Source organism: Nerophis lumbriciformis, linkage group LG06 (genome assembly GCF_033978685.3).
Source record: "Nerophis lumbriciformis linkage group LG06, RoL_Nlum_v2.1, whole genome shotgun sequence".
NCBI classification, from domain to species: domain Eukaryota; kingdom Metazoa; phylum Chordata; class Actinopteri; order Syngnathiformes; family Syngnathidae; genus Nerophis; species Nerophis lumbriciformis.
This window is the reverse complement of record NC_084553.2, coordinates 19,791,087-19,806,349: the sequence shown is the minus strand read 5'-3', so window position 1 is coordinate 19,806,349 and position 15,263 is coordinate 19,791,087. Positions and strand designations below refer to the sequence as shown.

Here is a 15,263-nt window from a genome sequence, read left to right as displayed (position 1 = left end):
CAAGCTGGGTAACGTTTGCTGTGGTCGGTACCGGCACATAAACAACTATCAGAAATATAGCCAATATTACATACAGATAAGATGTCATGAGACATTAAAATATAAATTAAATACACAAATGAGCTCAAATATGCCTACAAAGGAGGCATAAGGATATACTATGTACATACAGCTGGCCGAAATAGCATGTTAGCATCGATTAGCTTGTAGTCATGCAGTGACCAAAATTTGCCTGATTAGCACTCCAAAAAGTCAATAATATCAACAAAGCTCACCTTTGTGCATTCACGCACAGCATAAAACTTTGGTGGACAAAATGAGACAAAGCAGGCAGCGTCGGAGAAAGTTGTACATAATTGTAAACAAACTATGGTGAGTTCAAGGGCCGCTGAAATGAGTAGGACAAAACAGTGCTCGCCAAATACTCACATCATTGAAGTATGTTTAATGTAAACAGTGGGATTTCTAACAATTAGGAAGGTTTGTATCATGTTAGTCCTCCTACAGAAACCATATTAAAACAAAAAATATATTTTGTTCCCCCATTTTTTCCATTTATATAAATTTTTGAAGAAGCTCTTGGGAGACTTCTAAGAAAGTAGTTAAAAGAAATAAGATCAGTGTATGATTTTTCTGAAAGCTACATGTGAATTATAGTCTGATAGCTTAAAGCAGAAAGGATTGCTGTAGCGCTCACTCTTCAGGCAGTCCAGAGTGCTGTAGAGGGGGTGAGAGGCATTTCTCATAATTGCCCTGATCTTGCTCAAAGTTTTGCCTCTAATAGCATCTTCTAGTGTAGCCAGCTTGATGCCCACAACTAATTCAAGCTTTTTGATGATCTGTCCCAGCTTGTTTTTGTCCTCTACTTTCACTCCAGTTCCCCATCACACCGCAGCAAAGAAGATGGCGCTGACCACAACTGACTGGTAGAAAATGTTGAGCGTTTTGTGGCAGACATTAAATGATCTCAGTCTTCTGAGGAAATACAGTCGGCTGAGGCCCTTTTTGTAAAGTACCGCAGTGTTTGTAGACCACTCAAGCTTGCAGTCCTAGTTAACACCCAGGTATTTATATGATGTTAACTGCTACATCTCTGCAGCGATAGACATTGGCCGGGGCGTGACTTTGTAAGGTTGACGACCATCTCCTTACTTTTTTCCACATTCAGCTGCTGATGATTATCCTGCACCACTTTACAAAATCATCCACCAGTGCTCTGTAGTCATCATGTCGTCCTCTCTCCACACAGACCACTTTGGCCGTGTCATCCCGAGTATTTTTATAATTGACTATTGACAATATGAATAAAATAAAAATACATTTATAGAATATAATAATACAAAACAATATACCGTATTTTTCGGATTATAAGTCGCAGTTTTTTTCATAGTTTGGCCGGGGGTACGATTTATACTTTGGAGCGACTTATGTGTGAAATTATTAACACATTACCGTAAAATATCAAATAATATTATTTATCTCATTCACGTAAGAGACTAGACGTATATCAGCAATCGTCACACACACACGTCTACCAATAAAAATTTGGCGGGGGCGGGTCATGGCAGAAGTTCATTGTGAAAAAAAAGATGCTACCTGCTACTTCCGTACCTATGAAAATTTATCATTTCAACATTGGCGGTAACTTGTAAAAACTGAGAAGCGACGTACCGATAGAAGAGGAAAGCAGCGCATTGTCTACATTTGGAGTTGGCAGAGTTGTTTAGAAGCGACACCAAGGAAGAAGATTTCATCGGATTTAGCGATTAGGAGTGACAGATTGTTTGGTAAACGTATAGTATGTTCTATATCAGTGGTCCCCAACCACCGGGCCGCGGCCCGGTACCGGTCCGTGGATCGATTGGTACTGGGCCGCACAAGAAATAAAAAAAAATAAAATAAAAAATAAAAAAAAAATATATATATTATATATATATATATATATATATATATATATATATATATATATATATATATATATATATATATTTTTTTTTTTTTTTTTTTTTTTTTAATTAAATCAACATAAACACAAGATACACTTACAATGTAAGTGCACCAACCCAAAAAACCTCCCTCCCCCATTTACACTCATTCACACTCATTCGCACAAAAGGGTTTGTGTCTTTCTGTTATTAATATTTCTGGTTCCTACATTATATATCAATTTAGATCAATACAAACTGCAGGGATACAGTCTTTAAGCACACATGTGTTACGAACTGGTCAAGGGGGTGACCCCGGGATGCAGAGACGAGAGGCAAGTTTGAATAACAAAAAGGGAAAACATTTAATGAGTCCAAAAAGTGTAACAAAAAGCGATGGGGGCAGAAGTGCACACCATGAATACTTAAATGAAAACAGGTTCCTCAGTGGTCGGCAGGGGGAGAAGCCAGGGCACACTAAGACACAGGGTAAAGTCCTTGTTGCCTCAAGGAGGCTAGGAAACAAACACAACACGTTAGGAATTACAGGACTAAGGAAAAACAACATACCAGGACTGACGAGGCGAAGCAGGCACATGCACGTGGAAGGTGCAGGATAAAATAACCGGCAAGGCCCAGCTGTGGGTGACGAGCTTAAATACTCCTCTGAAGAAATGGGTTGCAGGTGTGCCTTAGTGTCCGCCCCTCGCTGGAGACTAATGAGCCTAGGAAACATCACAATAAAAGAGAAGGCAGGGAAATAAAAACCTTAAAGGACGCCACCTGGCGGCTTACCTGGTTTCTCTGGAAAACGAACATAAAATGTACTTAAAAGTGTAGGGTCTGGGATAAGGGAACGCAAGACCCAGGATCGGTCCTTGGGGCCGTAGCCCTCCCAGTCCACCAGATACTGGAAACCCCTGCCCCTTCTCCTCACATCAAGAATGGCCTTGACAGAGAACGCAGGATGGCCATCAATAAGCCTGGGAGGTGGAGGAGGCACCTCTGGAGGACTCAAGGGACTGGTGGAAACGGGCTTGATGAGTGAGACGTGGAACGAAGGATGTATCCTTAGGGAGTCAGGAAGGCGTAATTGAACAGCGGAGGGATTGATGATACGCTCAATGGAAAAAGGCCCAATAAATCTTGGCTGAAGCTTCTTAGAGTCCACTTGGAGAGGAAGATCACGAGACGACAACCACACCTTCTGACCGGGCTTGTAGTCTGGTGCTGTACTGCGGTGGCGGTTAGCAAGGCGCTGGTTGCGCTCTGAGGTGCGTAGCAATGCAGACCGGGTATTGCGCCAGGCTTGATGTGCGCGGTGCAGGTGGGCAGCCACAGATGGGACGGCGACCTCCTTTTCCAGAGAATTAAAAACGGGGGGTTGGTAACCGTAGGCAGAGTGAAAAGGTGACATACCTGTAGCCGAGCTGATGAGTGTATTATGTGCGTACTCTATCCACGGTAGACTGAACGCCCAGGAGGCCGGCTGCTGGTGGCAGACGCAGCGGATTGCGGCCTCTAGGTCTTGATTGGTGCGTTCAGTCTGACCGTTAGTCTGTGGGTGGTATCCTGAAGAAAGGCTGGGTGATGCTCCTAATACCTTGCAGAACGCCTTCCAAACAGCAGACGAGAATTGTGGACCTCTATCCGAAACTACATCCACTGGGATACCATGCAGCCGGAAGACATGGCGTACGAGCAGTTCAGCAGTCTCGAGTGCAGAGGGTAACTTGGCCAGAGCGACGAAATGGGCCATCTTAGAAAAGCGGTCAACCAAAGTCAATATCACTGTGTTGCCCTTGGATGGTGGAAGTCCTGTGACGAAGTCCAATGCCACATGGGACCACGGGCGGGAGGGAATGGGAAGCGGGCGCAGAAGACCGGCTGGTGCCCGGTATGATGCTTTATTACGGGCACAAGAGGCACAGGCCGATACAAAGTCCTTTTTGTCAGCCCTGAAGGTTGGCCACCAGAAGCGCTGGGATAGGAGGACAAAAGTACGGGTTATGCCCGGGTGGCAGGCGACCTTGGAGCTGTGGGCCCAGTTTAGTACTTCAGGACGTAGCTCTGGGATCACAAACAAACGCCCTTGAGGGCAGTTCTTAGGAGAGGGAACGTTCTTGAGTCCCTCCTTAACGCGGCCTTCAATGTCCCACTGCAACGCTCCCAGTACTCGTGATGGAGGGATGATTGTCTCGGTCTTGACTTCTTCCTCGGGGCAGGAGTACATCCTCGACAGAGCATCTGGTTTACCATTCTGGGAACCGGGGCGGAAGGTCATGGTAAAATTAAATCTGGCTAGGAACAACGCCCACCTCGCTTGTCTAGGATTGAGCCGTTGAGCAGTACGGATATAGGCCAGATTCTTGTGGTCTGTGAACACCAAAAACAGGGTCTCCGAGCCCTCCAGCCAGTGCCTCCATTCTTGTAGTGCCAACACCACGGCGAGTAGTTCTCTATTGCCAATGTCATAATTACGTTCAGCAGGAGTCAGGCGGCGTGTGAAGAAGGCACAGGGGTGCAGCCTCTGGTCGGTGGTGGAGCGCTGGGAGAGCACAGCCCCCACGCCGGAGTCAGATGCGTCAACCTCGACAACAAATTGAGAGGATATGTTAGGATGGATAAGAACAGGTGCAGAGGTGAACAAAGACTTGAGTTTCTCAAAAGCAGATTGAGTCTCTGAGGTCCACAAAAAGGGAAGCTTAATGGAAGTAAGTTTTATTAATGGTTCCGCTACTCGACTAAAATTACGAATAAAACGACGATAAAAATTAGCGAAACCTAGAAACCTTTGAAGGAGCTTTCTAGAAGTGGGTGTCGGCCAATCAACCACTGCCTGGATCTTCGCCGGATCTGCTCGGAGTTGACCCCTCTCAACAATAAAACCCAAAAAAGGAACCGACTCAGAATGAAAAACACATTTCTCAGCTTTGACATACAGACGATTTTCAAGAAGGCGTTGGAGCACTAAGCGAACATGCTGGACGTGTAGTTCAGGGGTAGGTGAGAAAATTAGGGTATCGTCTAAATAAACTACCACGAAACGGTCGAGCATGTCGCGCAGGACGTCATTTATGAGGCCCTGAAAAACGGCAGGAGCATTGGTGAGGCCGAAAGGCATGACCAGGTATTCAAAATGCCCTAGCGGTGTGTTGAAAGCAGTTTTCCATTCATCTCCTTGCTTAATTCTAACTAAATGGTAAGCATTGCGGAGGTCCAATTTGGTGAAATGTCTAGCAGTGTGTAGTGGGTTGAAAGCTGAGTCGAGAAGCGGAAGCGGATATTTATTCTTAACAGTAATATTATTGAGGGCACGGTAATCGATGCAGGGGCGAAGTGTCTTGTCCTTCTTTTCCACAAAAAAGAACCCGGCTGCTAGTGAAGAGTTGGATGGGCGGATAAGACCAGATGCAAGTGAAGTGGTGATATAGTCCTCTAGAGCATGTCTTTCGTGTCGAGAAATGTTGTATAGTCGCGAAGAAGGGAGTGTAGCACCAGGGAGGAGATCAATACCACAATCGTAGGGACGGTGTGGAGGTAACGACAAAGCTCGATCTTTGCTAAAAACTTCTTTAAGGTCGTGATAAGCAGTGGGCACAACCGACAAATCAATGACTTCCTGATTGACGACGCGCGAGGACCTTGTGCGAGGGCATGCAGACCGCAGACAATGTAAATGACAAAAAATTCCCCAATTAATTATTGTAGCTTTGGCCCAGTCAATATGGGGATTGTGTTTAGCTAGCCAGGTAAGCCCAAGCACAACCGGAGCAGAACGAGAGGGTATGACTAGAAAAATTATTGATTCAAAATGGTTCCCAGATAATTGAAGAGATAACGGAAGGGTCTGATGTATAACGCTCGCCAGGTGGCCTCCGTCGAGGGATCGGACAACTCTAGGTTTATGTAACTTAGTAACGGGTATGGAATAACGCTTAATTACAGACTCATCGATGAAATTATCGTCGGAACCAGAATCAACAAGTGCCCTAATGTCCAATTTCTGGTCCTTATCCCAGGCTAACGTACACGATAGTTGAAGTCTGGACAGTGTCTGACCTGTAGCGGACAGTAGAGGGGCAGGGTTGATCGCTGGAGGATGTGAAGCTGGAACAGGGCGAGGTGGCGACGCCTGAGTGCGTAGAGGTGGCGGCGCTTGAGTGCGTAGAGGTGGCGGCGCTTGAGTGCGTAGAGGTGGCGGCGCTTGAGTGCATAGAGGTGGCGGCGCTTGAGTGCGTAGAGGTGGCGGCGCTTGAGTGCGTAGAGGTGGCGGCGCTTGAGTGCGTAGAGGTGGCGGCACTTGAGTACGTAGAGGTGGCGGCGCTTGAGTGCGTAGAGGTGGCGGCACTTGAGTGCGTAGAGGTGGCGGCACTTGAGTGCGGCGGCGAACAGGACGATGAGGACAGTGGGAGAGGCGATGCTCCACTTCTCCACAATATAAACACAGCTGGAGGCGGAGGCGACGATCCCTCTCAGCTGGAGATAGACGATTACCTCCGAGCAGCATGGGTTCCTCTTCCTGTGGTATCGGCAGGGCATCGACACTGGGTATCGGTGCGAATGTTTGACGCGCTCCATGGCCACTCCCACTGCGCGACGAAGTGCAGAGTCCCTGACGTCGGAACCTCTCTCTCTCCCAGTCAACGAGGCGATTTTCAACCCTCCCCGCCAGAGCGACAAGCTCGTCGAGGTTGTCGGGAGTCTTGAGCGGGATCGTGTGTTTCCGGACTCGCTCAGCCAGACCGAGGGAGAAGACGTCCACCAATGCGGAAGTGGGCCATCCGCTCTCAGCAGCGAGCCTTCGGAATTCGATGGCGAAGTCCGTGACGCTGCGCTGACCTTGCTGTAGACGAAGTAATGACCGTGCTGCCTCACGTCCTGGTCTTTCGCGCTGGAAAATGTTCTCCATGGTTTTGGCAAAAGCGGCATACGAGGCACACACGGGAGATTGATGCCCCCATTCCGCGGTGGCCCAGGCGGAAGCCCGGCCACTCATATGGGACATGACAAAAGCCACACGAGCTCTTTCAGTGTAAAAAGAAGTTGGCAATAGTTCAAAAAAAATCTCACACTGGGTGAGGAAAGACCGCACGTCACCTGACTCGCCGGAGAAAGCTCGGGTTTGGAGAGTGGTGGACACGTAGCAGGAGGGGTGTCGTCAGGCAACGGAATATCTGCGGGTCGAGGATGGCTCAGCTGGACTGCTGCGTTGGCGGTGGGGGAAGTCATCGACTGCAGAGCGGTGAGTACGCTTCCCAGCTTTGTCTCCAAGATATTTATGCGAGCATCTTGGCGTTCCGCCATGGCTTTGACGCCAGCCCTAAGCACGCCAAATTGTTCTTCCTGTTGGTCTAGAGTTCTTCTGACCGGGTCGATCTCTGCGAGGTCCATGAAGTGGCCGGTTATTTTGTTACGAACTGGTCAAGGGGGTGACCCCGGGATGCAGAGACGAGAGGCAAGTTTGAATAACAAAAAGGGAAAACATTTAATGAGTCCAAAAAGTGTAACAAAAAGCGATGGGGGCAGAAGTGCACACCATGAATACTTAAATGAAAACAGGTTCCTCAGTGGTCGGCAGGGGGAGAAGCCAGGGCACACTAAGACACAGGGTAAAGTCCTTGTTGCCTCAAGGAGGCTAGGAAACAAACACAACACGTTAGGAATTACAGGACTAAGGAAAAACAACATACCAGGACTGACGAGGCGAAGCAGGCACATGCACGTGGAAGGTGCAGGATAAAATAACCGGCAAGGCCCAGCTGTGGGTGACGAGCTTAAATACTCCTCTGAAGAAATGGGTTGCAGGTGTGCCTTAGTGTCCGCCCCTCGCTGGAGACTAATGAGCCTAGGAAACATCACAATAAAAGAGAAGGCAGGGAAATAAAAACACAACAGCATGATTGTATTTTTTTATGACCCAAAAAAAAAAAAAAAACATTCACAGGAACGGTTTCTTTCACATTTTCAAAGATAGCATCTTTAACTTTCATGTTTGTCGTAACATTTAAGCGAAATGGATGGAGAAAGCAACCAATGTTGATTCCTACCTTTTTACCTTGTCTGATTTAACTGCCCGTTAAATTTTCGTTGGCGTACTGCAATCCTAAGAGTCTGCCTCACACTTGGGAGACATCATGAAAGTAAAAAAGCTCACTAAAGAAGAAGAAAAAGTTGACACAAAAAATGTAATCATTGGGCAAATACTCTCCAAAATATTCTCTCTCATTTTGAGGATGTAATGCTCGACGAACTCTCGCGGCTCGTTAATGGGACAAAACAAGCATCATGTCTACTCGACCCACTTCCTGGGAAACTCATCAAGGAGCTGTTTTTCATACTAGGACCCTCAGTGCTAAATCATTTTAACTCATAACTCTCCTCTGGTACTGTTCCCTAAAAATTCAAAACAGCGGTTATTCATCCTCTGTTTAAAAGACCAAACCCCGACCCTGACTTCCTTCTGAAATACTGGCCGGTGTCACATCTCCCATTTATCTAAAAAGATCCTTGAAAAAAACGGTTGCACAGCAGCTAAATGAATCAATTTGAACTTCTTCATTTGGGTTTTAGGACAAATCACTATACCAAGACGGCCCTAGCAAAAGGTACTAATGATTTTTTGGGATGTCGATGCAGCATCTATGTTGCTACTGCTTGAGCTCACTACTGCCTTCGAACATTCTTTTAGGCCTTTTTCACACTACAGGTAAATTCCGTTTTTTTTTGCCCATACACGACATGTATCTGTTTTTTCATGTCAGTGTGAACAGTGCAATTCCCAATTTTTTCATAATTGACCCAGGCCTCTTTCGTATTTGGATATAAATCGGATATACGTGCGTCCTTAATGTAAACGCTCCCTCACTCAGGTCGCATTCATCCCACCAGAAAATCATCAAAAAGTGGTAAGTGTCATATATATTCATCAATAGACATGTTACAAAATAAATAGTTGACAACAGAGCAGAAATCTGGTGAAAATAATATGTTATACGAACTCACATCTGCTCGCCCACAAACGCGCTTCAAGCAGACATCGAAGCAAAATATCCTGTAAAACTGTGAGTGGCAAAATATTTGTCCTATTCCTTCTTAATTTTCTACGCACAATAATTTATTTCAGAAAATGTTGACTTTGATTGTACAAAATCCTTGAAATTGCCAGAACTGCGCCAGTGCTGAGACCGACTAGAGTTGAAGCCATGTTTACTTCTGTATACACTGCAGTGCGTGCGACGTCATGAAGAACTGTCCGCATGCAGGTCAGATTGTATTTACATTAGAAATCATATTGTTGTGTTTGTAATGTGAACGGCCACGATAACGATTGGATTTGACAAACAAATTTGAATTGGACATCCTATCCTTCAGTGTGAACATAGCCTTTGGTCGCATCAAATTGGTGTGTCAGATTTAGCATCTTCTTGGATTAGCTCTTATTTCACTGAAAGGACATACTGTGTATTCCATAACAATGTGATCTATGAGTATGTTAAGGTCACCTGTCGAGTCCCACAAGAATCAGTTCTTGGCCCTATACTTTTCAGCATATCATCTTCATACACAAACATGGTGTTAGCTTTCACATTTTTGCTGATGACACCCAACTCTACATGCCCCTAAAGCTGACCAACAAGCCAGATTGTAGTCATCTGGGGGCGTGTCTAAATGAAATCAAGCAATGGATGTCCAGCAACTTTCTGCATATTAACGCTAAGAAAACGGAGATGTTGACTACGGTCCTGCTAGACACAGGCGCTTGTTTAAGGATACCACTTTGAAATTCGACAATAAAACAATTGTCCACAGCAACTCTGCACAACATCTCTGTATTATTTTCACCTAACTATCTCATTTGAGCTGCACATAAAGAATGTCACTAAAACACCCTTCCTTTATCACCACAATATTTCATTCGAGATCATTGTACATGTGTTTGTTATGTCTCGTCTTGATTACTGTAACATATTAATTTCGGATCTCCCCATGTCCAGCAATAAAAGATTGCAGTTAGTACAAAATGCGGCTGCTAGACTTTTGACTAGGACAAGAAAATGTGCTCATATTACGCCTATTAATTTTGCCAACTCCTCAGCCAGGAAAATAGCTATTGGCTGTCCTAAAAGTTGCTAGATGATGCCGTCACCTCATTTGCATAATCTATTGCAATAGACGCTGTAGGACAGATACAAAAGTGAGTTTAAAAAATGATAAGTATGATTAGAACTAGGGCAGCACGGTGGAAGAGGGGTTAGTGCGTCTGCCTCACAATACGAAGGTTCTGAGTAGTCCTGAGTTCAATCCCAGGCTCGAGATCTTTCTGGGTGGAGTTTGCATGTTCTCCCCGTGACTACGTGGGTTCCCTCCGGGTACTCCGGCTTCCTCCCACTTCCAAAGACATGCACCTGGGGATAGGTTGATTGGCAACACTAAATTGGCCCTAGTGTGTGAATGTGAGTGTGAATGTTGTCTGTTTATCTGTGTTGGCCCTGTGATGAGTTGGCGACTTGTCCAGGGTGCCTTCCGCCCGATTGTAGCTGAGATAGGCTCCAGCGCCCCCCTCGACCCCGAAGGGAATAAGTGGTAGAAAATGGATGGATGCATGATTAGAACTACAAATTTACTTTTGTCTTTTGATTCTTTGTTGTTTTCTAAACCAATTGTGTTTTCCGCATTGTTAAATTTGATCAAAACAATGGACGGTTGTGAAGTGAATTATATTTATATAGCGCTTTTCTCTAGAGACTTAAATCACTTTACATAGTGAAGCCCATTATCTACATCTTTAAGCTACATTTTAAGTAGTGTGGGTGGCACTGGGAGCAGGTGGGTGAAGTGTCTTTGCCCAAGGACACAACAGCAGTGACTGAGATGGCGGAAGTGGGTAGCTAACATGGAACCCTTAAGTTGCTGGCACGGCCGCTCTACCAACAGAGCCGCGCCGCCCCATGTAATATCCACGAATGAACCAAATCTAAGGACTGGCTAATTAACATGAAGGATGCAATTGGGACGTTGCAGCAATTTATATTAGCTTGACATGACAGTGAATAAATATTTACATTCACATCTGGCTCTGTAAACTAAAGCGGAAAAAGTGGCAGCTTTGCACATTTGCATTTAATTTTCAGTCTGGAGGTGTGTGTGTCTTCTCTCTACACTGACTGACATGATGAGCCAGCTTGCTATATGTTCAACTTTTGTCACAGGGAGACACACGGACAAGGTGAGTAAGTGACTGAGGCTGTGTACAGTAGGCAAATCAAATTCAGTAATTTAGTGTGACAGTAAAAAACATTTGCAATTTAAATTCCAGTCGAAACTTCTGGCCAGGAACTCGGAAATTCCGACTTTCTAGTACAATGGGACAAACGCACCATAAAAGGCAAATGATTTGCGCATGCGCGAACCGCTGCAATTCCTGCCCTGTGAGGGTCACCAGCTGAGCGCCAGCAATTTTCACTGCTCGCTGAGGAAAGTAACTGCTGAGTGCTTTCACCTCAGAGTCTCCGGGATACACAAAAGTCTCCAATAACACCGGAAAAAGTGGCTTGATTTGTCGCTTGTAGCTGTTTACAAAATAAAGTTGCCAAGAGTGGAAAGGCGCTTAGTTGGCAACACTGACACCTATGCTGACTCAGCTGCACTGGCTCCCAGTAAACTTCAGGTGCAGTTTTAAGTTGTTTTTTTTTTTTACTTATGTACAAAATACTAAACAGTCCAGCACCACATTACCTGTCCGATTGTATTATGTTCCGTCTCGAAATCTATGTTCCAGAAACGCTGGATTATAAGTGAACCCAGATCCCTAAAAAAGTCTGCAGGCTCTAAAGTGTTTTCCACTCACGCTCCAGTATTCTGGAATGCCCTACCAGCAACAGTTCGGGATGCTACCTCAATAGAAGCATTCAAGTCCCACCTTAAAACTCATTCATATACTATAGCCTTTAAATACACCCCTGTTTAGGCCCTCTCACCTGCCTGGAGAGGATCATTTCTGGAGAGGTACCTGTCTGGAGAAGGTGTAACCTAACTTGAGACCCGAGATGGACCACTTGTTGGACCACGCTTTGGACCACTCTTCCATACACAGCTGTAGACATCTCTGCGAAGCTGACTGGATGAGCCTGGACAAAGATACATTCCTACCCATGGTTATCTGTTGGTTTCCCGATGGACTGGACTCCCACTTTATATATTAATTTAATAATTCATTTATTTAACAATTCAATAACTGTAACCTCTCGACATCTATTGCAGCCGGTCACTTTGGTAGAGGGTCCCAACATTTGTGATCCCTTCTACAGGTTTCTTCTTTTTCCCCATCTTAGTTTTTAGTCGAGTTGAAATCAGGGGATGCTATATTGAGTTTGAGAAGTTCTTGGAGCCATTAGTGATTAAGTGCTATCCATGCATCCGTCCATCTTCTTCCGCTTATCCGAAGTCGGGTCGCGGGGGCAGCAGCCTAAGCAGAAAAGCCCAGACTTCCCTCTCCCCAGCTACTTTGTTAAGCTCTTCCCGAGGGATCACGAGGCATTCCCAGGCCAGTTGGGAGACACAGTCTCTTCCCGTGTCCTGGGTCTTCCCCGTAGCCCTAAACAGCACCCCAGGGAGGCATTCAGGGGCATTCTGACCAGATGCCCGAACCACCACATCTGACTTTAAGGGCTATGTAAATACAATTTGATTGATTGATCTCACACAAAGTCAGGCATCTAGCAGGAAACAAAACAAAGAATGAGGCAACAACTTCACAGTAAGAGTCAGGAAGTGGAAACCTGTAATGTGACATGCTACATTTATCAAAATACTAGTGGGAACATTGTACAACAGTTAAGATGATAAATATTCAACTTTTCAAATACAGCTAGAAGTAATAATAGGCTCTGTGTGTTCTTTCTCTCCAGGCGGAAACCCACGACGGCATACCTTCTAACCAGACAGGGGATGTGATCCACAAAAATGATAAGGGTTATGGTTTTGTCTGCCGCAATAAGGACCAAACTCATGGCCTATGCCACAACTACAGAGTTCGCTTCCTGTGTGGAAAACTGGGTAATTGTATTCCTTTTAAACAGCAGTGTGGATTTTAAACTTATAAGGTAGTGGGTTAATTTGCTTTAAACACCTACTTTTATGTGGATAAACCCAAGGAGGAAGTGACTACACTGATGTAGTGTGAAAACAAGCCATTGGAAGTTAAGATACAGTGTGTCATGCAGCCCTGAAATAAACAACAAAAACAGTAAATCTATGTGAATAAAATGTAAATACATCATCTGAGAAAGCCTCAGACGCCTTTTTATACCACATTTTGATTGCAGGGAAATTTGACTGTGCGTGATTGGACACAAGAACTGTGCTGACCTCAACTTTTACTTTTAATGACTTAATCATTCTTCCAGAGGCCTGTCTCATACTTTTCTTTAAGTGGTCAATTTGTATCCTGTTTAGAGAGTCACATACTGAAAAAGAACACTCGAGTCATTTTGATATTTTTGAATTTTTCTCAAAATAATATTGATAACCATAGAAAAACCCTTGGAGAGCGCAGACCTCCGCCAGACCCTCAGGCTCCTCACCTGCTCCTTACCCATACATATACATTATACATTCATTTCACAGAGACTTCGTAACCAACGCGTGAGATTTGTTAGGCAATAATTGAAACGGTATACGAAAACAAGGGAAAACTTTTGGTAAACATTTTTGTTGAATACAAAAAGTATGGTGTGTTAAAATTGAGGTTGCACTTTATGACTATTCTGGTATTTGATGCAAAAGCAAAAACATATAGAACAACTACAACGATTGCATGCGCTAAAAACAAAATTGTAGCATGAACTTGGTTGAAACCAGTACACTATTTGACTGTAAAACCCGATATGCATTCGGCTTGCTCTAACTCTCAATATCCTTCTTGTAGTTCGTCCTCAGGCATCCATTTCCATTGACATGACGTCCAACAGCACAATTCTGGAGCTTGCTGACCAACCAATAGGCTGGCTACCTGGAGATCAGGTGGTGGTGGCCAGTACTGACTACACCATGCATCAGACGGAGGAGTTTCATCTACTCTCTTGCCCTGCTTGCACACCCAACCAAGTTAAAGTTCAAGGTGAGAAAAACCTGACTGACCATCAAGCAAAACTTCAATATGTCTCAGCTTTTTTCATATCTCAATCTGAAACACACAATTTGGGATTCTTTAAGTATATTTTAGCTATGAACTGTATTGTTGGTGTTATGGCAGCAACTTGGGTACCTAAGTTATATACTTTAAATTAAAAAAAAATATTTTAGCATCATACAAAATATCGTAACAGTCATTATTTCTGTGACAATCATGCGTCTGCATGCTGTCTGTGTCATATAATTAATTACTTTAGTGAATAAAACCCCGGAAGACAAAATAATTTGTCTTCCTGGCAGTCACCCCCTCCAGATCCAATCACAGGATTTAGAGAAGGAGGGGTGAACAGAGCCCATGAAGGAGCCTCATCATTGGCTGACGTGATATATAGTGAAGCATGTGCACAGTGCGAAATTGTTTGCTTGTAAGTTTAATAAACAAAGTGTGATATTGTGTCGACGGTGGCTGAGGATTTAAATGTATATGTATTGTCGTAGAATCATTGTTATGTCTAGGGGAAGAGTTTATATGAATGTAGTAAGACCAGCAATGATCTACGCTGCCGATACATGGCAGATAAAGAAGGTGCTAGAGAAGAAGTTGGATGTGGCAAAGATAAGATTGCTTATATGGATGCGTAGAGTACCCACAATGGATATATCAGAAATTAAATGGTAAAAGAAAGGGCAAAGTGGTGGAGATATCCAAGAAGATACAAGAAAGAAGACTTTAGTGGAAAGGCCATGTGATGGAAAGAGACGAGTGAGTCATACGTCAGGAGAAAAGTGATGGATATGGAGGTACAGCGAAGGTGAGAAAAAAGAAGACCTAATCTGAGGTGAATGGACTGCATGAGGGGGGATTTGAGAGAAAAAACAACTGTCAGATGTTGGTGTGTTTGATCGGGTAGGTGGAGGAGAGATGTCAGAAACATCCACCCCACATAGAAGTAAGAAATATTCCAGGAATCTTGGAATGTGGAAAATAAACAGCCTGAATATTTTGTATAAGCTAAAGGTCTTCATATTGGAATGGCTTGAATCGGCTAAGAAATGAAAGTAAAGTAGTAAGAATTATGAATTAGGAAAGTCCTTGGAGAGGTCATATCTCCCAATTGTAAAGAATTATCGAGAAAAAAAGTCCTGAATCTAGATGGTAATCACTTGTGTCTTATCGGATTTCTAACATTTTGTGAAAGTTTC

General features: G+C 44.4%; 1 protein-coding gene across 2 annotated transcripts in view; it reads left to right on the top strand.

Annotated features, from left to right (window-relative positions):
* The window catches only part of cemip (cell migration inducing hyaluronidase 1), a 344,459-nt gene that overhangs the window by 224,651 nt on the left and 104,545 nt on the right, over positions 1-15,263 (top strand). For both annotated transcript variants that reach the window (XM_061963866.2, XM_061963867.2), the window contains 2 exons: positions 12,836-12,983; positions 13,855-14,046. In XM_061963866.2, the coding sequence (XP_061819850.2) occupies positions 12,836-12,983; positions 13,855-14,046 (340 nt within the window). The remainder of the gene's footprint in view (positions 1-12,835; positions 12,984-13,854; positions 14,047-15,263) is intronic.